The sequence below is a fragment of the Merops nubicus genome, unplaced genomic scaffold (assembly GCF_000691845.1).
Source record: "Merops nubicus isolate BGI_N331 unplaced genomic scaffold, ASM69184v1 scaffold7933, whole genome shotgun sequence".
Taxonomy (NCBI): domain Eukaryota; kingdom Metazoa; phylum Chordata; class Aves; order Coraciiformes; family Meropidae; genus Merops; species Merops nubicus.
In genome coordinates, this window is record NW_008598208.1 from 67,937 (window position 1) to 93,347 (window position 25,411).

The 25,411-nt window shown below is 35.4% G+C and overlaps 1 protein-coding gene across 1 annotated transcript in view; it reads left to right on the plus strand.

Moving 5' to 3' along the window:
• Positions 1-24,966, plus strand: part of CDC73 (cell division cycle 73) — a gene marked incomplete at its 5' end in the record, with an annotated part of 85,709 nt that extends 60,743 nt beyond the window's left edge. Inside the window, 7 exons of the mRNA XM_008936965.1 lie at positions 5,796-5,853; positions 8,774-8,809; positions 9,180-9,267; positions 16,560-16,721; positions 18,605-18,705; positions 22,059-22,200; positions 23,340-24,966. Coding sequence (XP_008935213.1) covers positions 5,796-5,853; positions 8,774-8,809; positions 9,180-9,267; positions 16,560-16,721; positions 18,605-18,705; positions 22,059-22,200; positions 23,340-23,376 — 624 coding nt within the window. The remainder of the gene's footprint in view (positions 1-5,795; positions 5,854-8,773; positions 8,810-9,179; positions 9,268-16,559; positions 16,722-18,604; positions 18,706-22,058; positions 22,201-23,339) is intronic.
• Between the last annotated feature and the right edge of the window lie 445 nt (positions 24,967-25,411).

The following is a 25,411-nucleotide window of genomic DNA, read 5'->3' on the forward strand; positions in this document are numbered from 1 at the left end:
TGTAAGCAGTTTTGGGGTTTTAAAAAAATATGATTTGTATAATTTTTACTAACTCCTTTGATGTCTTGTCACATCACTTTTAGTTGTTGAAGTAGGAAATAGTGGAGGTATGGTGTTATTTTCTTGAGCTGATATCATAAACATTTGATAAATAAGCTTTTCCTCTTTTAAAGTGAGTTCTATAAAAATATCTCTAATTCTGCTTAAACTCCCACTCTTTTCTAGACTATGAAGAATTTGAAGCAATGTAAACAGAAGTGACCTTTTTATTAATATCAAGCAATGGAAGTTTAAATGGCTGAGATATTAGCAGTATTTGCACAATAGTTAAGAGCCTGATATAAATTTCTAATTTTTTACAGCATAGGTTAAAGTTAGGAAGGCAGTTAAAAGCTTGCAATTTATTAATTAAATGTGTGTCTTGGGGGCTGCATATGCAGACTGGTGTGCATAGAAGTATGCAAATAAGCTATACCAGTTTCCTGTGTCAATAAAATGGTGATGTGAAACACTAGTTAAAATATTATTAAAATTTTCTTGATGTGAACAGAAGCCAGAGAATTATTATGAAGGCTCCAGAGGCAGAGCAACTCCATTGAATTGTTTTGCTTAGTTTTTTGGAAGACCTGTTTGGGTTTTGTTTGGGTTTTTTTTGTTTTTTTTCCCCACAAAGTTTTTAAGCACTTTAAATTTTTAGAACAAAGACTTGTGTTCAGAATCCAAGCTATTTATCCAAGAGAGATAGATGTTTCTATCAGTCTCAAAATAGGGCATCTGGACAAGTTGTTAGATACGTATTTTTGAAGTCGTCCCATTGGTTTAGCTGTTTGTCATACATTGATGTGTACAAGATTTAATTTCAAGAAAAATAATACTTTTTTTAACTTTAGAGTTGGTTTAGATTTTGCCGTAGTTCTTCAGGCTGGCTTTACTAGAATTCTCAAAAGTTCAATACTCGAAATGACTTGGGCAATGACAGCAAAGTTGCTGGTAATTAAAAAGAATTCATGCAGTCTCTTCTCTCAATTAAAATGAGTAGATTAAGTCTGTTCTTAAAAAGAATATTACAAGCTTACCATCCACACGTATTTATTTCTTCTCTTTTGAGATCTGTGTGTTGCAGGTTTTTTTCATCTTATGAATGGAACAGTCTTTGGTTGAATTGTCTTCCATCATGGATGGTGAAGCCAAAAGCTGCTTTATATGAAAGCAGTTGCTGATACTCTTGTAGAATCAAATGTTACTTTTTACTTGTACTCCTTCTGTACAGGACCATGCAAGGTACCAAAATAAAAAAGTTTAGGTTTTTGGGTAAAGAGCTTGTACTAATTTAAATGATACAAAGCAACAAGATAGAAATTAGATTTGCTAAATTAAAAAAGCCACAAGATGGCATCAAACTATCGATTCTATCTATTGCTCTTAACATTTTTTCGAAGGTCAAAATGTTACAGATTGTATGGATCCCTACAAAGAAAGCAGTTGGGATAGTGCATATGCAACAAAGTAGAGTTTGGGCCTGTTATTTGTATCTTGCAAAGCCACAAAAAGAAATTTTTAATAGCTATATTTTGTTGTTCTCCAAGGTAAAAAGAATTTGCCTCTTCATAATATATTGCAACTTGCCTGTGTAATGTAGAATCAGGGAAGGGAAAATGAATGTACACGTGAAATGAAAAGCATGAAGTAAGCCAAAATAGATCAATTTAAGGCACTTGAAGCAATAGACCTAAGGCTTCTTGTTATTGTAAGCACAGCTTACACTTATGAAACTTAGCAGAGCATGTAGCAGTGTGTGAATTTTTAAGACAAGCATCGAAGTTGTATGAAGGAATGAGGGAAGAGAAGAACACACTAAGAGCTTAATTACTAGGGCACACAATAATAATAGAAGTGAGTTGTTCTTCAGGGTGTGAGGTTTTTTCCCTTGTGTGACTGTAAGTGGGGAATCTGGATTATTTTTATTTTATTTTATTTTTTTTCCATGTGCACTACTTTGTTTTCTATTCATGCATTGGTTTGTGAACCCAGTATTTTTAGGTAGGACAATGCTAAATAGGAGAACACATACACTGAAACCAGTTCTTGAGCAGACGTTTTGTAAATGTCTAATAGGATAGGAAACATTAGTACTGAAATGGAGTGAATTCCTCTGAAAAGTATATACAGTGGTGTATTTGTAAATGATGCTGTGAAATTCAGAAAGGTATGAAGCAGAATGTTCTGTTTTCCTGATTTCATTCTGTCATTTTATTGCTTATGAATGGTTAAATACTCATGTGTTCAGTGTAAATCATAAGTAAACTATATATAACCTTCTGTGGTAAATGAGCAAAACTAAACCGAGTAACACGTTTTTGATTAAAATACCATGTTAAGTGGTCGTCCTAAAGAAGATTTGTATTTTTCAAATTACATGGTTTTGTTACTAAATTAGTTTCAACTTATGAATATTCATAATTTACTCCTTAACAGACTCAAAAGGCTTATGCATAAGAATTAGGAACGCCATCTTCAAGCAACACTAAGTGTTCAGAAACTTTGAGGAAATGAATGTTCTTTAAATAGCTAAACAGTGACTTCTGCTGCTTCTGATACTTAGGGTACAGGTACCGAAACAAAAGCTCCTCTAACTGGAGTTTGAATTTGCAGTGTGCTAGTTACTTAAGTGTAACTTTTGCATTAAAAACTTCACATTAGAAGATTTGAAATATCTTACTGTGTGCTCACTGAGAAATAAGCAATTGTTTTTATGAGGAGTTAAAGCATGCAAACAAGAATTTGCTTCCAAGTAGCTAACAGGCTAAAAGTTACCAGCAGCATGTACCTTGTGTAGTTGAGTGAACCAGCTATGAAGTTTACCCTTGTCATTTTTCTTTTCCTCTGGAAGAAATCCTAGCATCTAGTTCTTGGTGGTTATACTGGTCTTGTAAACAAAGCTTGTATAAATCAGTACATTATCCTAGAAAAAACTTAGATCGCTATCTGAATGCTTTTAAAAAGCATTAATTTTGTGTCTAAACTTAGCATCTTTTGTTTTCAGGACAATATGAAATGTCAGCAAAATTTTCCTGCTAACTAATGACTTACTTATTGAAAGCAGATTTTCTTTTCTGATTAGTGTATGTTGTCAACCATCACTGCTCTGTACTTATGGGTTTTCCTCATCCTAATAGTATGCTTTTCTGCTTACTTACAAACCATTTAAGAAATGTGGTCTTGACATACTGATCAGAGTTTCTTTTGCTACATTGGCTGCAGATTTTACTTAGCAGAGGGTGGTTAGAGGATTAGGTTGGTGATAATCATAAAGAGAGAAGAGACGTAAATGAGTTACAAAGGATAGATATTATGCCTTCAGAAGGTGACAGTTGAGCTTCTGTGCCAAGATACCAGAATATCAGGAGTTGTGAGCTGAGGTTCATCCATGAAATGATCACAGTCTAAGGCAGTGATTTACAGAACTAAAAGCTGTGACCTCCATTATTTATTGATTTTCAGAAATAGTTCTTACAAACAGGTCATAGGCATGGAAGTGGTAGCTATTTTATACCTAATATAATTTTTTTCATACCATGATCAGGTATTTTCATGTGACTTTTTTTAGTGTGCTGCTTTATTTGGTTCAGGGTTGGATTTTTTGTTTCAGTGCAATTTTCTCTGATGTCTGCCTTTTGCTTTAGGCTTCTGCACTAAGTTTCCTGTTTATCAGTGTAGCCACTTTATTTTGTTAGGCTTCATTCTATGTATATACTGGTGCTTTATGGACATTTTGGTAAAGAGAGAAATCACAAGCACAAGTCACATGTAAACCAAAACAAGTGTTTGGTTATAAGTTTTTCCAAGAATTTCCAGGAACTCTAGAATCTGTGAAGCACTTTCTGATTCCTTCCCTTCGTTGCAGCTGCTGTGGGACCTGCAGGGTATGTTTGAGACGTTGGAGACACTGAATAAGTGGAAGTTGAGGCAGAAAAGTTGCATTACTGATTCTTCAGGGGACAAAAGAAGAATGGACATGTAGGACCACAGACAGTAATAGTTAAGCAAGCATCCAAGCAAACTGAATTGGATTTAGAAACACAAAACTTAGCATTGCAGGAAGCAACATTTAGCTTGATTTCCCCCACCCCTCATTTCATAAAGGGCTGTAAATTTAAGGAAATGATACAGGAGAATTCTTGATATTTCTACAAAATGTGTAATTACTACACCACAGAAACAGCATTTTCACACAGAAAATTACCTTTTTCTATAGACACAGATGCCAAATATTTTATTTCCACTCTCTTGGTTAAAAGAAAGCTGCTGTTTCTCATTCTCAAGTCTTCTCTCAAATGTAGTCAGCCTGTCCTGATGTTTTTCCTTTAGTGTATGGTACCCTTTATAGTTTTCTTAGTAATTATTATGAAAAGATATTGGCAAAAATACGTTTTTTCAAAAGCTAAAAAAAGTTTTACAATAGTTCCTGAATCAAGTGTTCTTCACAGATGTTGGTATTTTAATAAACAGAAAAGAGTTATGGGTAAATTCAGGAGTAATCTGTTTCTTGCACTTGGGGGTTAAATCTTTATACTGAAGATGAATAGGAGATTACTGACTGTAAAAGTTAGAAAAGCTGCATGCTGCACCAAATGCCAGCTCCAGACTGTTGTCACTGATCATGGGTGGCTTTGACTAAACAGGGAAGAGACATTTTCAGTAAAGGGCTTATCAAGTGATCTTCTCTTCTTCGTATTTCACATTTCTTGAGATAAAAATGGAGTTTAACATCCATGGTGGAAACTTAAAAGCAGTTAGTTTCTTTACGTATTATTTAAACTGTGGGATTTAATGCTGCTTGCCTGTAGTCCCCTGTTCATTAGGGTTTTTTTATTTTTAATTACAACACATATTATTATTTATGCATGGACATACAAATGTGATAATGCCATATTGGAGTCCTTTCCAACAGTTTTTTTTCCAGACTGGGATCCTTGACCTTTCTGAGTGTCTCACGGTTGTAGGATATGCTTCACATAGCGTTTAAATAATTTTCAGATAAAATTCATGGTTTCATGTTAAAAGGTTTTCTGTCAGCCTTGCAAATTGAAGTGGCTCGAATAGATAGCTTTTTTTTTTTGTACCGTGTTATTGATATATGTTTTGTTCAGTGAGGTTGCACAGCATTAACTGCAAACAGAATTTGCTCTTGCAGGAATTAAATGTTGCTTTGAAACCAGACATGCGTGACCTCACTGTTCTCTTACGTAGTGTGTTGACTCTGCAGAGTTAACAAGAATAAATAGTAGTACAGGTCTTCTGTTGGTTACATTAAGGTAATTGGATAAGGCATGAGCAGAACTAATTGTCATGAGAGTGCTATTCCTGGGCACTGAAACTCTTCAAGACAGGAATGCATTGTAAGTTTTTGGTCCTAGTTTTCCATCCAGATCATAAGCAGATCTTCTTTCGCAATTTCTATTGCAAATTGCTTACATTTACGTTACTAAACCTTGTGAAAGTGATCATAGGTAAAATGAAACAATACTATAAATAAAAAAATGTATTTGAGTATAGAAAAAAAAATTCCTTATTGCTTTTTGATGGTTAAATTGTAAGCCCGTAAAAGCTTATGAGGTGGTCTGTCCTCTCCATGTCTGAAAAGAGTTTTGAATATTTTCATTATCTTCTTTCTTCTATTTAATGGAAACATATTGCCCTCATTTTCATGATACCCTCTGTAACTCTATATTTAAAAAAACATGTACCTGACAAGAAGGCCAGCTGTTAATGTTACCTCTTCTCTTTTTTAAAAGGAAGGTGCTTCTGCTCGAAAAACACAAACTCCAGCGGCACAGCCTGTACCACGACCAGGTAAGGTAGCCTGCTATCGTTTGTGCTTCTCTTCAGTTAGCTGAAGGATGAAGTGGAGATCGGGGTTTTTTTGTGCCTTTTAACTGCATAGGCATTGGAAATTACACGTAATTTTTTGTTTCATGTTATACCATGGGGTTTGGGTTCATTCTTTTAGTGTTGCCCAGTTAGCCCTTTGAGAGGATGCACTAGTGAAATTAAAAAGTAACTGACTTCTTGGTTGTCGGCTTTGTAGCTCACAAATGCCAGATCAGATATAGAGATAAGAGCTGGTTAATACTCCAAGGAGAAACAACCTAAATAGAAAAGCTAATCTCAGAAAGATATATGTCATTACTTCTGCTATTAATGTTTCAGAAATAAGTCTTTTTCTGAATGTGTTACTACTTCTTCACACTTCTTAGCACATAAGATATTTGTAATGGGGCCAGAATCCTCAACTGCCTTTTTAATTCCCAGTTAGTAGATTTCAGCTACCAAGTCAGTTTTGTATGCCAGATTGATTTGAGATTCAAAGATAGAATTAGGTATGTTTGGTTTTGTTTTAATGAGGAACCCTTAGAGTTTTTAAGAATGTAAGAGGTACAGACAGTGTATGATAGGATCAGTGTTTCTAAACAGCCATGTGCCTATCTGCATCTAGTTTACATACTGTGAGAATTTCTGGTTTGGTAGAAGAAAGTCTCAAGTGAAAGGTGTTATTTAAGAACAAGATGATGGTTATTATTTTTATCAAGGTACTGGAAAGGGGACATTCTGAGTTTTTTTGAAACAAAACTACTTTTTAATATACTTTTCATAGAAGTACTGCTCAAGTACTGTATATTTTGTTGAGACTACTAAATGCTTTCAATGTGTGCCTTGCTTATTTCTTGAGATTTATTAGTAAGATTTAATGCTAAGACTTAGTATAATAAAAAATGATTCTTCAAAAAAAATCTGTTCTAGTATTGAATATTCCCAGCATAACTAAATGTTGTTGTGTACAGATTCTTCTGTTTAGTTATTTTGGTACTGGAAAGGTCATGCTGCCTGTCATACTTATCTCACTAGCCCCGTTAAGCATAATAATGCCAGTGGTGTTGACAGACAGCAGTATGAAAAGGGTAGAAGTGGCAAGAAAAGAAACCTGACTGAGTTGTCACAACTGCCTACTCACTTCATGGGCTTTAACTGGCAGAAGTGTATTTTTTATTTTGCATTGTATAGGTTATACTGATCTTGCCCTTCTCTGAGGCTAATCCTAGGCATCATCTTGCCTCTGTACTTAAGTTGAAGAGAGTAAGAGAGAGAGGTATAGTCTGAAGAAAGTATATACTGCCTCAGTAAAAAAAAAAAAAAAATCTTCCAAACCACAAAATATCCTACAACAGGTAGAAAGTTCTGAAAAATCTTTCTCAGCAGTAAAATCATTTAAAATATGTGATTTCCAGGAAGATGCTGCTTTGCAGATGGAAAAGCATTAGCTGAATTGAACAAAACAGTTGTACAATTCTAACTGTAACAAGTGAGAAGTGCTTTTAATTTACCTTTTTTTTTTTTTTTTTCCCCTGCACCTTTCTGCAGTACTACCTATTCTACTAACTTTTCTTGATACAGCAATGAAATGTCTTACAGATGCTTTTTTCCTCTTTTTGTTGTTGTTTGGGGGTTTTTAGGGCAGCAGGTACTACCCATATATTTAAGGAACTTTTTTACATTAAGGAGATCATAGATTTAAAAAAAAAAAAAAAAAATGCATTGGGTAGGTAAAGTTCATGTAGTTCAATGTAGTGTTGCCAATTATGTCTGTCTGACAGTGTCAGGAAAAGATAATTAAGGATATGGTCTCAATATTTCAACAATGGCAACTATGTGTTGTGAATATTTATACTGCTCTAGGAAGTTTCTGAAACAGTTGGTCATAAATAAACATGAGCGAGCTGATGCTATGAAATTGGAAGTCAATTAATGAAACTTGTCGTGCGTAGTAGCAGTTGAGTTAGTCAGCATCAATCTTACTACTACTCACAATTTTCTGATATTGTGAATTAGGATAAACAAATGATGATAATTATGAAGCACAATAGTTCTTAAGCTAGGACACCTGAAAACTGAACTATAGAATGTTTGTTGGAGGAAGCCAGATTATCCAGTAATAACACCAGACTGATGAAACATGTGCTTTTGCAACTTTGGACTGAAATATTTCCCATATTAAGAAGGTCACAACTTGGAACACTGAAGTGGAAACATTTTACTGGGGGGAATAGGGGACAGGAGGGGAATTCTTTGGCGGGGATGTTAGTGGTTTGGTTGGGTTTGAGTTTGGTTTTTTTTGGCTTTTTGGAGTTTTTTTGTTGCTTGAGTGCTACCATATCCGTTATGCTTCATTGCTTCAAGCACCTGAAGAGCTCACATAGCTCAAACTGCAATCCAAAATTAACCGGAGTAAGCCTGAAATTCAGGTTTTCATTGCTGAAAGTTGTGCATGTGTTAAGGGTAGCTAAAACTTATATATGCCATGTACAATAACTACTACTAATGGAAAAGGAAAGGGTCTGTAAAGATTAGCTTCTTGTGAAACAGTTTCCTGTTGGTTCAGCACTATTGAACTTAAGATCTACAAGCAGCTTTTTCTCAAGATTACTGGCAATTTTTGTTCAACGCTGTAGTCCCCTGACCTTTTTGAAGGATAGAAGGATGACTAGCTTCAGTAAAATCAGGAGAGATTCACTCAACTGTCCTGACATCTGTTTCAAGCAGCCAAAAGCTGTCGTCTTAATAGAGACCCAAATTATAAATCTCTTCTTCGATTTTTGTGTATTGTGTCTGTGACACTTCTGTTCACTCCAGCAACTAAAAATATTGAAATGTTACCTTACAATGACATTTGTATTTATGTATTAGTCATTCTACCATATTTTCTATTTTTCTTCAGTTTCTCAAGCAAGACCACCTCCCAACCAGAAAAAAGGTGAGTCAGTTTTAGTTCTACGATCCCTTCCATTTTTATGTGAATTTTGCCCATGCATTCTTTTGTTGGAACCACAAGCAACACTAGAAACAAGTGGTGGAATGCAGACAGCATTATCTTTTGCTAATTGAGTCCTACCCATATTTGGAGACTCACTTTTTCCTGTGAATGAAAACCTGCCATTTAGAAAAGACGTACTTCAATTTTCCTTGAATGTTTTTCCATTATTTTGATCTGTTAGGTAAAAGGTGTTTTTATTTACAGTCCCTTTTAATAAAAAAAAAAAGGGTGGGGAAAGAAAGCCAACAACCAAAGCCACTGCCACAACAACAACAAAACAACCTAGGCAAATGTAACTTTATCTTTACAGGATCTCGAACTCCCATAATCATTATTCCTGCAGCCACGACCTCTTTAATAACAATGCTTAATGCAAAGGACCTTCTGCAAGATTTGAAGTAAGTAGCTGATTAGAACATACTGTATTAAAAGAAATGTTTTCAGATATGAAGGTATACTAGTATGAAAATCTACAAGAGAGGCTATCTACTGTCTTGTGACAAGCTAGTTTTACAGACTAGAGTATAAAAAGAAATCAATACCTCTCAAAAAGTTTTTTCCTTTTTCCTGCTATTTTCAGAGGTTTTACACAGTTGTGGTCTCAAGGCCAAATGGGCAGACTGGGGGGAAAAGTCTTAGAGTACCATTTCTAATCTCTGTAGTGGTTATTTTTTATAAAACAGATATTCATGCAAATTCATTTGAAGTTGCGAAGATTTGTTTATTGCATCCCACATGATTTTAAGATTTGTTATGGCTGAATACAGTCAAAACTGCAAATTACTTTCTTCATGGTAAGATAAAAGTCACTACTATAGTAAAACAAAAAAAAAAATTAATCAAAAAACCAACCAAGCAACCAAAAAAATCCCCAAACAAACAAATACATAAATAAAAAACACCACAACAAAACAACCACCATCCTTCTCCGTGTCCAACAGATCATGGTATTGAGAGTTGCTTATTAGTTAACACCAGTTAATTTTTCTGAAACTGGCAGTCATTTTCACAAAGAAATATGAATGTTATAGATAGTCTGCAGTTGTATGTTCAAACAATGTGGAGCCCTTGTTCTTCCACCTTCAGCACTTTGGTGAAGTGCTTCTTTATGAGACTGCATGCTCTTTTTCTTTAAAAATAGGCTGTCCTTATTGTGGTGCTACAGCTTTCATTGGAGTTACTCTAGCATTTCTTTAAACTGTGCTCTGAGGTACTAGATGCCTTCTGATCTCCAGCTATTTCTAGTTCCTACATTACTGCCACATATCATCAAAGATCTGTAAGCATACTGGACTCCTATTGCCTCTTCTGAAATACTTAATTGGAGAATAGGCTGGCTTTTAACATTATATTTTAATGTACAAGCAGTTACTGAACTGATATAATGGTGTTGACAGAGGATGATGCTTGTTTATGTGGGTTATTGTGTCTAAGAAAAAAATTTCACAACTAGAAGCTGTGGATTGTACATCTATGTAATTTGTGACTTTTTGGTACAGGAGTACCTATAATGGAATTAAGCAACTATATGTCATGTCTAAGTATATCTGTGGTAGGAGGCTTGCACTGTTTTCAGCTCCACTGGGTGGAGGTATAGTTGACTTCTCAAGACTTACCCCAAGAGGAAGCTGGTTGTTCAGAGTGCAAAGAACATGATCCCCCAAAGAAAATAAATTAAAAATTAAGTTTAAGGGTTCAAAGGAGGACACTGATGTAGTAAACAAGTATGAAGCACAAGCTGAAGTAGCAAGGTATGTTAGTAAATCAGTGTGCAACAGCAGAATTCAGAAGAGCAAAATATTAATTTAGCCATGACAGTTCTGGCAGTCTTCTAGAAAATATGCCACCTGGCATGCATGGTTTGGGTTTTCTTTTTTAATTTTTTATTTTTTTGCCTTCAAATTTATTCAAGCACTTTGTTTACGAATGGCTGCGGGGTTTGTTTTTGCTGTTCAGGTGTGCAGAGTGTCAAACTAGCCTTGATGTAGTGTGTGATTGATAGATATGTGATGCTTTTCCAAGGAAAGATGATTTACCTAATTTCTGCCTCTAAGTCACCACCTTCTTTAACTCATTCCTCACTTTCAGCTAAATTTGACAGAACAGTAGGGATTTGGAAGACGCATGTCATTGCCACAAATTTTGGAATAAGGAAATACTGTCCAGATAGAAAAGACACACACAAATTCATACTCCCTCTCTTACGCCTGCTGAGGAAGATTCAGGTAGATCTGAATTTCTTGTATTTCTAGATATAGTCAGCCTGTTTGTATTAGCAATCAGAGGACATCAATGATATAGCACAAAGGAAATAGATTTTTGGAGCTGGAAGAGTAAGAGGCATTGCAGAGGAGACTGCTAAGAAATGTAGGAGACCCCTGGAAGAATGAAGCCCACAGGATTGTTTGGTATGGAAGCTGTGATACACGTGTGACATGGGCTATTTACAAGAGCAACTTTTTCTTCCATGCTTGATACCTGAGGCAGCACAGTTCTGTGAAGTGTGTGATAATAAAGCATCAGTATTTAGGTTTTATAAATAAAATCACTTTTGTAATTCTCTCCATTTATATGCTTCTTAAAACAAGGAACAAAGCTGAAATTATAATTAGAAATCAAACAACTTAAAAACTGATGGTCATAGCTGGGAGTCTCTGTCTTTTAGGATAGTTTTTGTTTAGAATGTTAGATTTTTTTTTTTATAAGTAACTGGACTGTAGCACACTGTTCCTTGAGATGTGAGAAAAAAGTAATTCTGGTATCACTGGCAGATATTTTAGGTTATTTGTTGTAAAAACAAACAGAACAGTCTTCCTCTAGTGTTATGGTAAGCATTAAACTCTATTGTCAAGGACTGAAAGAAACTTATTAGTTATACCAGCATTTTTAATAAGATTTCTCATAGCTCTGTAGTGTGGGTTTTGGGTTTTTTTTTTGCCAAATTTGGCTGGTTTTTGTGATGCTTTGCATCTATAACTCATCACTAACGTTATGCTCTTCTTTGAGGTAGAGAATATGGAAAGCATGAAAGCTATCATGAATAGAATGAAATGTGTATAATGATTAAATGGAAGCATGTTACTGGTTTAAGATATAAATATTTTAAAACATCCGATTTGTACGTTGGATATATTTGTTGGGACTTAGATTTTGGCAGCCATTTCTATATATAATTGTAATATATATCATTCACATGCTGTATAATATGCAAATATTCTTGATAACCTTTTCTTGGAAGGTTTTTTTAAGGAGCCAAGTACATGATGAAAATGGAGAACTTCTAAATATTAAAAAGATATGATAAATTTAAAATCAAATTGGCAATACTTTATTTACTATCTGAATGCAACACTAGTTATCATAATTGGTGTGTAAAATCTGACTTTCCAGACTAAAGTATTTAAGAATATCTGAAGTTAGGCTTTTCAGAGGCAATGCTTCTGCTTTACATGGAACAAAAGCGACACAGGCATTATCAGGCAGATGTAAATGATTAAACGATGATTATGTATTTTTATTATGATGATACTTTTACTCATTATATGTTTCACCATATGTGGCCAGGCAGATTTATCTATCTTTGAGATGGAGCAAACTGTCTGAAAGATTCAGGGATGATGTATTACAAAAAAAATCTTTAGTTTCTTGCAAAAATAGGTGTATGAAGGTTTTGATATTGTAATCTAACAAACAAATTGAGAGTGCTGTAAAAATAAGTCACCAGTTTTAAACACAATCAAATATGTATTACAATGATCTCTGTTACTGTCCAGCATTGGAGTTGTGTTACTCTTTGTTGTGGCTTTTTTCAGTATGCCTGAGTTCTGGGCCAGGAAAGTGCTGACCTGACCTTGGTGAAAATACTTCAAAGTTAATGCTAGCAATTGATTTGAGTTTAGAGCCTGGGCATGAGCAGCTCTGGCAGTTTAATGGATAGTATCTTACCAGTTACTTCCCATAATTTGGTCTTGTTCAAACTCCTGTCTGTTAACTTAGAAAAGGGTTCTACTGTCTTTGTAACGTGAAAGTGCACCAGTTTTTATGTGGTTGTATGATTTTGGCAATTAACAGCAAGAGAATTGAATGCTACTCATTTTCTAGTAGGGGTGTACAATTGGATTCTAAGTAGATAGAGGTTTTGGTTTGTGTGTGGTTTTGTGGTTTGGGGATTTTTTTGCTGGTGTTTTGGTTTTTTGTTTGGTTTGTTGTTTTTGTTTGTTTGTTTTTTACCCAGGGGATAGTAATCTAAAGAAGCAACAAAAAATTGTAAGCTCTTGCACAGTCAGGTGTCAGAACAAATTTCTGGTGTGTTGGAAGATAAAAAAGGTGTCAAGTACAAATGTGTAGTTGATCCACTAGCTCAAGTATTGTGGCAAATAATTCAAATAATTCCCAAGAGAAGATGGATTTTTTCAGTGTTTCTTTTCATACTCAGATTTGTTAAGCTTGTCTTTTATGTCCAGGTAGTGATAGAGTAAGCTGTGATTATGTTTATAATCATACAGTAATTTCTATTGATTCTTGTAGCTTTTATTATACTTACTGAATCGATGGTTCCTAGAAATACAAATATATATTTAATAAACTTTCTGTAAGTTTACATTTATTCCTGTACTCTGACTGTGCACATATCTGTAAGCATTTCTTTCAGTTCTTTCTTTATGACAGTCATCTTCTCTGCTGTTCCATGTGAACGTTGTCATATTTTTTTCTGCATAAAATTCAGGGAACAAGATATTCTATGTTCTGTTCTAGAGAAATGCATTCAAAAACATTCAGGCTTTTGCAGTAATATAACACTGAAGCTATTGTCTGGAAGATAACATGGGGCATAACTGAATGGTGCCTTTATGGCTGTACCAGTTTCCAGCTGAAATGGAGAGAAACTGTCAGTAAAGCAGGGTTGGAATGAATTCTTAAACACAGAAACATTTAAAGCTAGAAGTAGACATGAGAGTGTCTGTTTCAGCCAAATTTGAGGGGTCTCCAATATAGTGATGCAATTGTTAGACTCTCTAGAAAAGCAATATTGCTGCTTTTCTAATTTGGCAGGGGTGGCTACGTTTCCTGCTTCCATTTAAAATGTTTGCTTTCTCACATTTATAAATTAAATATAGCATGTGACCTTTTAGATTGCTGTTCATATGAGTATTTGATTATCACTGTAATGGATGTATGGCTGTTTGGTTTTTATTTGTGTATTCTGTTCGTTTGTTCTCACTTGGTACATGGGACATATAATGAAGAGCAAAATTCTTCTCAAGCTCTTCACCATTTTAGGTGATCCTGGCTTTTCATCTAGACCTTGCCACTTGGGTAAAAGGTGTTTGGGGGTGGTTTTTGGTTGTGGGTTGGCTTTTTTTTTTTTGTAATTTTAATTTTTTTTTTTTTTTTTAAAATTACTATCTTTCCAGCCCAGATTCCTTAGTTCTGATGACTGAAGAGAGACTCATGAATGGTTTTCTTAAAAACTCAAGACCACCAAGAAAATCCTCATTTTAAATTACAAAATATCCTATCAATTATTGGCAAAGCAAAGCCTGCAACATGTTGGCAGGACAGGCCAATAGCTATGCTCATGATTAAAACTGCACTTCACTTTCAAGTTTTTAAATTAGTAACTTGACTAAAAATACTTAATTCTGATGTCACATTTGATAGATTTTTCCAAAGTATGAAGTAATAGAACTATGTTGAAAGTTTGTGTGTAGCGCTCAATTGTATGTGTCAGTTGGTTCTGGTAGACAAAACGTATGTAAATATTAGCTGTTATTCTATTTCCTTCAATTATTGGTAAAATTACTGTCTTCATAGTACTTTTAAAATAATATTCTAGGTGGCCTAAATGTACTTTCCCCCCCGGTGTATCCTGTATGGCTGGGCTTTTCTTTGTTTTCTTTAGAACGGTGGCGTTTTACATTTACTAAATAAATAAGCATAATTTTATTTATAGCTTATCATTCACATCTGTTATGTTTTGTCTGTATTTGCAATACCAGTCAACTTCAGTCCACAATTGTTACTCATTTGCAGCTGTTTTTTATAATGTTCCAGTGCAGTTGTATATGTATGGGCACACACATATCTGGTTGTGACTTCTTGGTTTTGAAAAACTTTTAAATCATGAAGAGTGTAAGGGGGCTTCATCTGTGGGTTTGTATTAGGAAAGGAAAATAATTTTCCTTGAAGGTTTATTGACAGTTACCACACAGTAACATTAAAATGTGTTTTGGGGCTTCCACCCCCCTCCACCACCCTCACCCCCACCCCTCCCCACAAAATGCCATTTTCTCATTGGATATGAGATGGTGGCAAAACCTAGGATTTTCAAGTTGAGGAATAATGAACTTTTCCTTATAATGCATTTTTTATTCCTGTTTTCTATTTTTCCTACAGTAGGAAATACACATGCTTGTTTAAGCACTTTCACATTTGTTTTAGTATTCCAACAGAAATAGATGAAGGAAAGCAAATGGAAACTATGAAAACAACTTTGCAAAAAAAAAAGCAATAAACTTTTAAAAAGCACCATATGTACTATAATGAAGAGAAATATTACCAATTACGTAGAGTACTGTGTTTTTAAAATGTAACACCAATATTCCTGATAACTTTTGCAGTGAAGTGAAACATAATGGTGTTTTTTTCAGAAGTTTTGGAAATTAACTGTCAGCAGCAGTGTTAGTAGTGCGGGTGGGTGATTCTGAAGGGAGCACTAGGAGAACGTGGGTCTGGGCTCTCCTTTTTCGATGGCCCAGTAGGTGGTACCAGTCACATCAATTTACGTTTCTGTGACATAGTTTTAGTTCTGTAAAATGCATGATTTTTTGATCTTTCCACTGAGATTCATCAGTTACAATGCTTATGCTATTGTCCCATTTATGTCAATTTTGAGAAGTGTTCTGTGTGTTTTATTTTGTTATCACCTTAAAGAAGAGACCTTCAAAATGGAACTGTGTTGTTTTAAGGTGAAAAAAATAAAAGATCTGTAATTCAATTGGGGGGAGGTTGCATCTTAAGCATTTATTTTTGTCTTACAGAGGTTACATAAGCAATAAGGATGATATTATCCTTGTTTTCCAAGCACTTTCTCTATCAGAGAAGGTATTTAGAATAGAAAATAATTCCAAATGATATTATCATACTTCATAATAACCAGACAAATCGTTCATAATGTGAAATCATCACCATCCAAAAAAATAAAACATGACTCAAAGCTTTTTGACCAAAAACCCTAGCTTTCTCAAGAAAATACAATTCTGATGGCTCTAAGAGCATGAGCTCTAAAATTTTCTCCATGAAACAATTGGTTTTTTGTGCTCAAGCTTCCCCATGTTACCCTTGATCACTAAAAATGAGTTATGGACAATTAGGCGTTTGTGATCTGGTCTCATCTGGAAATGTGTTGGGTAAGGACAGCAATGGGTGCCGTGAATGTATAAGAAGGGGTCAGGCTGTAGTTTTGAGGGGCAGAGGACCTTTTAGTGCACCTATTCTTATCATAAGGGCTTATGAAAAAATCACTCTTCTATTCTTTGCTATTCTGAATGAGTGGTGACGACTTGGCATACTGAAAATGAGATGGCTTCAGTAAACTGCCAATGATGCAGAGTTCTGATAAAGTTACTTTTCTTGCTGATTACATCAAATAAATTACTTTTTTCTACTGAATGTTTCTTTATTCCCCAAGGTTTGTGCCGTCAGATGAAAAGAAGAAACAAGGCTGTCAACGAGAGAATGAAACTTTAATACAGAGGAGGAAGGACCAGATGCAGCCTGGGGGAACTACAGTCAGCGTTACTGTACCTTATCGAGTAGTCGACCAACCTCTGAAACTTATGCCACAAGACTGGTAAAGTAGATTTCCCCTTCATAGAATTTCTTAACCAGGAGAATGCAGAATTTGGAGGGGATCAATAAAATGCTACTAAATTCACTAAAAAGTAAAGATATGGATATAAGAATGGATTTGCTTGTTAACTGTATAGAAGTCTCTTCTTCAGGTGAAAGTAATATGAAACTAAACTTTATTTTAAAAGTCTTCAGAAATTGCATTTTTTAATTTATTAATATACATTTTAGCAGTGTGAGCAGACCAACTTATTTTATTAGGCTTGCCTGCAATGCTGGAGAAATTCAAACAGGAATATTCATATTGTTTTTCTGGTTTGTGGCACTCCAGCCTGCAAGTCCCTGAAAGATGTTGAGAGGAAAATGCTCCTTTATTCTCTGCTTTCTGAATGAGAGCCTATTGAGGAGATGCATTTTCAGGCCTTCAGCATTTGACAGTCTAACTTTTTTAATAGTTTGAGATACAGAAAACACATCAAACATAGAAGATTCAATCCTGAAATCACAGTTCAATCAGATTCATTGAATTGGAGTCAATGGTGAAGGGAGAGCCCCAGCTGGGGAAAGGGTGTCATAGAGAGCTTTTACTTTTAAGAAAAAGCTGGAAACGGATTCTTTTGTCTCTAGCCCTTTCGTTAATGCTGCGAAACCGTATTTCTCTTTGAGTAGGAAAGTTCCAGAGAAGCATCTTTTTGGTATTTGGTATAATGAATTGGGCAACGTTTTTACTTCTTCCTTACAAGTGTGAGGGTTTTAGACACACGTGACAACACTGTTGGTGTTTTTGTAACTTCCAAAGTAGATTTTAATGGAGAGGAATACTTTGAAAAGGTACTGTTCCTAAATTGTTCTCTGTATTGAGAAGTTGAACTCATCAGAAATCTCTGGTTTTGAAATTCTACATATCAAATACCATTTAAAATGTCCAATGATAAAGCCTCTAAGAACCATCTACAATGGTCCCTAAATGCTTCTGACCAGAGCAGTGAAGTGGTATGGGGTTTTTAGCTTGTTTTTATTCAACAGAAAGTCAGATACTAGTATCTAGACACTAACATGTTGCTGCTGTTTGCCTGAGGGGTTTTGTTAGCTATTACAAAACCAGCAACATCTTTTCGACTGGTAAAGTTTTAGTCTGACTTGAAAAAACAAATTTTAAAAAATCATACCAAAATTCTGCCTTGATTATCCTTTTCCAGTTGGGTTTTGGCAGACTTTACAATGAATTAAATTTGAGGATTAGATTAAGGAGGTAATTATTTGTTGCAGTACATAAGAGCCAAGGTTGAATGATGTAAATGTTCAAGAAAAAGGTAAGAATGTGTAGGAAGTAATTTGTTCTCAGAGGCTGGCGTTTTGTTTTGTTTTTCCTAATTAATGTAAAAGTTTCATCTCTCAAATTTCTTTTTGTAGACTGCAGGTACTGGCTACATACCCTTACAATACATTACGTGTGTTGCAGAAATTTAGCAGATGTTTCTTCTAATAAATTCTTCGAAGTTAACATTCAGAATAATGGTTTTTAAGTTGATAGATCTCATTTTACAGTGTTGCTCATAGAAGATTATCTCTAAAACCTTGGAGCACTTCTTAAAAGCAAAGTGACAATGATGAGACGTAAACATTGTTTGACTTTCTATAAATGCAACATTAGAAACTGAACTGCATCCTGCAAAGGGATGGAGCTGAAAGTCCAGAAATACCACATGGGGTTTTTTTCACACGTGGCAGAGAAAAAGCATTTGTGCTGGAGATGTGGTTGTTCAATGTGGTATGCTGCTGTTACTAAAATAAGGAACTATGGTAATGTATATTGCCCGCTTCAGAGCGTGTACTTTACGTGCCCGAGGCCATCAACGTGTCCATCTCCTTCTGTGTTCGTAGGGATCGTGTGGTGGCAGTGTTTGTACAGGGTCCTGCCTGGCAGTTCAAAGGTTGGCCTTGGCTCTTGCCTGATGGATCACCTGTTGATATCTTTGCAAAAAGTAAGGGTTTGGGTTTGTTTTGTTTGTGTTTTGGGGTTTGTTATTCTTTGTGGGGTGTTCATATTTATGGCAGAATACTTCCGAGTACTGCCAAGGTGCTGTTGGTTGGTTGAGAAGACAGGGGTTTAGGTCTTTGCACAGATGGCAAATACTAATATGCCCTCCGCAGTTCTTCTGACCTGTGGAAGTTTATGGAAATCCTCTCAGAGCTGTCATCTTTCCAAGAGGTTCAGAAATAGCTAGGGTATGCATTTACTTTCAAAATTATAAAAAAAAAAAAAAAGTTGAAATGACAATGTATATTATAACACTTCATAGATAACAGGTTTACAGACTGTCCTCAGGTTTCATTGTTATTTTGAACAGAGGCTTAATCAGCTGGTATTTCATTACAGAGCTTTACAGATATTATCTGGTGTCTCACAAAAACCTGTACATTTAATAAAGTACAAATACTTCTAAGCTGTGAGCTAGGTGTTACTACTGTATAGATCTGAACAGGTTTTTTCAGTTATCACAATTACACACAGTATGGATTGAGACACGCTGCACTTCTCTCTCACAGTTCACCCTTCTGACTGTAAGGTGAGCGATAATATCTAAAGAAACTGTCAGCTTCTGTTCTCTGTTGCTTCATTGTGAACCTGCCTTAGAAAATAGAATTCTTTTACAGTGTCCAGTAGTTCCTGAGCTACAGATTTAAAAGAACCAACAAATCAATGCATGCACACAAAAAGAAAACAAAACAAAACAAAAACAAAAACAAAACACCCTTCCCCCCAAACCCAAAGCAAAAACCAACCAAAATAACCCCCCAACAAAAACCCACAAAATCTACCTTGTTTCAGTCTGTCATCTTCTGTGAGTGTGATGGGGAAACAAGTTTGATTGGGTTTTATCTGTGCACGTACATGGGATGTGAAGTAAAAGCCAGAAAGAGAAGTTTGCTAGTTTGGTAAGGAGCAGAAAAACCCAGAAGAGTTGCCAGGAGGCTAAGGATGTATCTGTGAACAAGAAAAAAGAATTAGTTGCTTAGGGGGAGGATTGAGAACGGACAGGGAAAAAGCATGAAAGAGCATGAAGGTCAATATAAAAGAAGAAATATGCCACCCGAGAGAGTTTAACAAAAGAGACTGACGAATGAAGAAAATAACACTTCAAAATGAAGATACAGAGAAAAAAAATGTAAAAAGCAAAACCAAGAAAAATGCTCTTAAATATTTGTGATCTATCTAGTAGTTGCATGCTAGTTCCTGTTCATTTTAACATTATGTATATATAAATGTATATAGAGCCACAGGTATTATGACATGCTTTAACATTTTTGAAGTCTACCGTGTCAAAAGATGTATGCAGTTAGCCTGCATAGTTCGTTCTTGAAGGTGTACGAACTCTTACATTTTTCAAGTGAAAGAAGGATATCTGTTCTTACTTGACTCATAAAGATACACTGAAATGGACCTTTTTCATTTTAGAAATGCATTCTGTTGTTTCAAAGTGAAGTATTTTTAAAATATTTTCATGTTAAGAGTATGTATAGGGCCTTTCCTAATGACTTTAATCACTCCTCAAAATAAAAAGAGTGTAAATGGAGAGAGCACAATGTCAGTCTAGTTATATGCTTACCTTTTCCTGAAGCTATTGCTTTGCCCATATTTATAGCCTTCAATAGTCTTCATAAATGTGGTTTCTGGGATCTGCAACAGTTGACTGTTTCATCTGCAGTTTACATTTAATCATGTGAGTCACTGGGTCTGTAGAGGTTAACAAATAGTCAAAGCTTATCACTATAGTTGGAAAACAAGCAGGTAGCTTACCAGAAAGGATACCTTCATGAAATTTGTATTGGACCTGAGCCTGTCAAACTGGCTTTATTTGTTCAGTTGCTATGTCATGTAGGATTTGGTTAGTTGAGTCTCTCAAATTGTTCTTTTTACTTTTCTTCACGTGTCCTGAGTGTTTACTGTTCATGCAGGAAACAAGCTTGGTTTTGCACCTGCATTTGAATGTTTGAGATGAAATTTTGAATGATGTCACTTTACTGAGGAAATACTGAATTTTGCATACCGTTGGAAAGGTCTTGCTGATAGAGCACATCAGTGTGCTTTAATACTGATTTTTTTTCAGATTCAGAAGTGGATTGTCTTCTGCTCAGTATCATTTAACTTTAATGCAGAGGCTCTATCAGGTGTTCAGTTTTTTGTAAATGCATAGCCCCAGTATATCCATTTGCTTTCTCTGGAAATATTTTATAACGTGTAACATTGTATAGCAAAGATAATGTGTATGTATTCTTTGTTTTCATTCACAAAACTTGGAAGTTTATTTGGCAATGGTACAAGACAGATGATCACTGCTTTAGTTGCTTAATTGAAAAAAAAAAAAAAAAGGCGCTAATTTCAGATACCAATCTTCCAGAAAGCTCCTAGATGTATAATTTTATAGGTTGACCTCTCTCTGGTAAAGGGGACTGATTTGATTTGATTTTAGCCATTTGGCTAAAGTTGTAGGTGGACTTTGTGAAAGAAAATAATGAAGTGTTATGCCAGAAAAGATACAACCATGGCATTAAAAACAACTGTTTTCCACAGATCTGGTCAAATGCTTGTGCTGTACTTCTCCAGTAATACCCAAAATAGAAAATGCATCAAACTGGTTGCCAGACTGGAATTGTACAAATCCTTAAATACTTTGCACTGGATTATGTCAAAACTGTGATTTACCCAAGGAAATCAAGAATTGCAAGAAGACCTTCATACTCACTATCTTAATACTTACCCTTTATGTAGTTCACATGACAGTATTTTCAAGGAGCAAAATAACTGTTGATGTTTTATAATATTTAACTGAGTACCAGATCGGGGGAAATTGGCAGTTACTCATTTTTCAGAATGCCTCACGTGGCATTTGAGGGTTACACTAGCATTCTGCTCTGTCTTCTACAGAGACTCCTGGGGAAACAGCCAAGCTTCCTTCTCAGTGGCCTCAGAAATGCTTTGGTCTTTAATTCTTAGACAGTTCAAAGACTTCCAGAAAGAACATCTGTTTCCCCAGGAAAATGCGCTTGAATTGGCAATGAGTTTCTGCTGTTCTCCTGGAATCTATGCATCTAAAAATCGGGGCTTCCCTTCCACCTGTAATAGCGTGAGAGGCTGACAGTGGCCACCGACCACTATGTTTATCTCTGTGCCCTTTATTAACTAGTTGACTTTGTTGAGAGATGGGCTCATTTATTTTGTTCTTACAGTCTACCTGAAAAAAAAGAGGGATGGGTTGGGGGTTCTCTTTGGCTAATAATTAAACACTGTAAAATCATTGAGTTTGTACACTAAATGACTTCCTGTTTCCTGTAGTCAAAGCTTTTCATCTCAAATATGATGAAGTACGTCTGGATCCAAATGTACAGAAATGGGACGTAACAGTGTTAGAACTAAGCTACCACAAAAGGCATTTGGACAGGCCAGTATTCCTACGCTTTTGGGAGACTTTGGACAGGTATGTTTCCTGTTGAAAGTCCCTTAGCGCTCGTGCTTTTATGATGCTTGCTAGGAATGAAGAGTAACAGCAACAAGGGAACTGTGTACAACTTGGACATCTGAACAACATTTTAGCTTGAATATATTGCTTGTTTAGAGCTTTCCTGATGATATGGTTAAATATACCTCTCTACTTTATTATGGACTATAAGTAATAATGTACTATACAGTGTACTATACATGGATTTAGGGAGGGGTAGTTACACTTAATTATCAGTTAGGACCACGATTCCCTGGCTCCCTTTAGGAAGAAGGAAGGGAATGGAGAGCAAGGTAGGTGGTGCAGAGTTTTTCTTTGTTCCCCCAGCCCTCCCCTTGGACTGCAGTTCTGAGCTTAGAAGCTCTCCTTTATCTCTCCACCTCACTAGACAATAGTCTAGAAGAGGTGAGAAACTACCTTAAAGAGCCACAAAGCATTATCTTGTCCTGATGTACTTGAGCCCACAGCACTGGGTAGAAGGAGGTAGAAAATGATAAGGCACATAATGAGTTTTGGACTGGTGATTCTTCAGTATCTTGGGGTCCTTACAAATAGCTAACCCTGTGTTTTATGAGAAGTGAGGGATGGAGCAGCACCAGCAGCTCTATGAAGAACAGCATTGCTTCTGACTCTGCTTCTTCATGGTCCAGAACACAGTCTGAATTGGAAGTTCATTGCAATACTTTTTTCATGTTGTAAAGAATGAAGTTTCTTTTCATGAAGTAGTTAAAGAAATACTGAGGAAAAGGAGAAGCCCGTGCATTTCTTTAATATTAACTCCTTGAACGATCAAGTGAACTTGAAAAAGAAAAATTCTATGGGAATTGTCAAAACAATTCCAAGCATCAGACTTTCTATGGCTTCTTATTTAAAAGTCTCAGCAAAACTGTGTATCTGAATTCCCAGAATAAACTGACTGTTATAGTTATGTGATGCCTTAGAAAACATGAATTTTCTTCAAAGCAAAGGTTTTTAGCTGACTGCCTTTTAGTGGGACAAATATTGTGCATAATACAGAGCTATATGGCATGTAAGACATTGCAACTTGTTTGCAGCTTGCTAATTCTCCAAGAATAAAAGTAACAAAAGAGTAATCATGTTCTTTTAATTTTTTTCAGGTATATGGTAAAGCACAAATCTCACTTGAGATTCTGAATCCTCAGCTGCCATTTATTTCCTGAAGTATGGATGGAGAAATATGAAAGGGGCTCCAGTTTGGAGACCAGAGCTCGCACTATATGATCTGCCAAGAACTTTAAAAATGAAGAAGGGTCACAGTTTAAACTTTTTATAAAATCTTGTTTGGATGCTTCATGCTATAGCAGGTTGATACCTGTTCTTATTCAGAAGCAAAGGGGTTTTGCTTAAAACTATTTTTTTAATGTTGTTAGCCTTCTAGTCTGCAATCCAAATTGTATATTTTGATAGCAGCGGTTTCTTCTCTGTTTTGTTAAATTAGCCACATTTTTAAATAATGTGTTTTGTTCCTTATTAGAAAATAGATTGATCTTCACTGCAGGTTACAAATGTGTGTGTGCGTGTGCGCACGTGCGTGAGTGTATATATGTGTGTGTCTGTGTCTATATATATATAATGTATGGAAAAAAAAATTATAGACACACTTAGACACACATAGATGTTACCAGGCTTTTTAAACCACTTAGCTTCTGAGCTTAGTTTTGGTTTTCCTTGCTTATTGTTTCACTTATTGAAAATATTTCGTTGTGAATGGTATTACATTTTAGTCAATAGGACTTGCAAACTGAGCAAAATGGAAATTGTTTGGGATAAATCAAAATGTCAACCTGTATATGTATATTCTGTCAGTCTTTGTCGAAAAAGGGAAGATGAAAAATCTAGAAATACTTTTTGGGTTTTGTAATGTCCCAGTTTACTAAATCTTTAAACTTTATTATAGGGATACCTTCAGGTCATGTTAACTTTAAATTGCCATTCTCCACACAAATCTCTGTTTAAACTGAAAGTGTCCCTGTGTATGTTCCCATCCATCAAAATACCTTTACATACAAGTCCAAGTGTTACCTAGATTAAACAGTGAGTAGAGAAGGAGAGAGTTTGGATTTCTTTTTTTCTGAAATAGCCATCACCAGGAGTGAATAGTTTCAACTTCTTTGCATTTATACCTCTAATATTATTTTCTTGTGACAGAAGTAGCCCAGACTATGTCTACAGGGGCTGTAATTTTCTTAAATCAGTGGCTAATAGGGCCTCCTAACAGTCCTGCATTGGAATGGAAAATAAGCCTGCTCCAATTACCAAAGAACAGATTCCTTGATCTGCAGTTTACCTGAGGCCAGAAGACCCTGGTATTTGAATGAATTTATGGAATCTCTGTATCTATTTATAACATGAAGTTGATGTTGCATACCAGTGGATGTAGAGAAAATGACAAAATACTGTAACACCCACATGTTTTTTTTTCTGGGATAGAAAATACATGTTTATATTCCTGTTCTTGAAATTCTAAACCTTTTTTTTTTTTTAATATACTTTACTCTTAAGGTCTGATGAAAGTAAAATGTTCTACCTATTATTCCTTAGTTTTGCTTTTTATTTGATATTACCTTCATTTTTAGTAAAACTAGAAGGCATGTCTCCTTAAGAGGTTTTTAAAACTGTCTTAAACTTATGAAGACTGAGAGGTCTGACTTCCATTTATATATTTCCACCCCTGCTATATTGAGACTATTTTTAAATGGTCTTACTGGAAACAAACAAACAAGCAAAAAACACAAGCACCCAAACAAACAAACAAAAAAACCCAATGACTCAAGAATAGAAGACTGGGATTTTGAATGGATTCTGTGAAGTGACTGAGAAGAGCAGGCAGTACTTCTGACTACTAGGAGGTCTCCTATTTGCATGGGCAGTTGGTCAGTACCAAATGACTGGTTTTTCCCAATACTTGTGCTTATTATAAAAGTATCTGTGTCATACATGAGTGAGCTAAAACTTTCAATACTTTGTTTTAACTTGTACTTTAATGAGAAAAGCCGTAATGACTTTGAACAGAGCACTCACCACAATGAGGAAGTGTTTCAGTTTAGGGTTGATTACTGCTATAAATAGTGGGATATCCTGTATGTTCTTTTTCACTCTCAAACATTTCCAATGAGAAATTTTTTTTTCAGACTTAAAGAATAGTTCATGGCCCGTTCAGTTTCAAAGA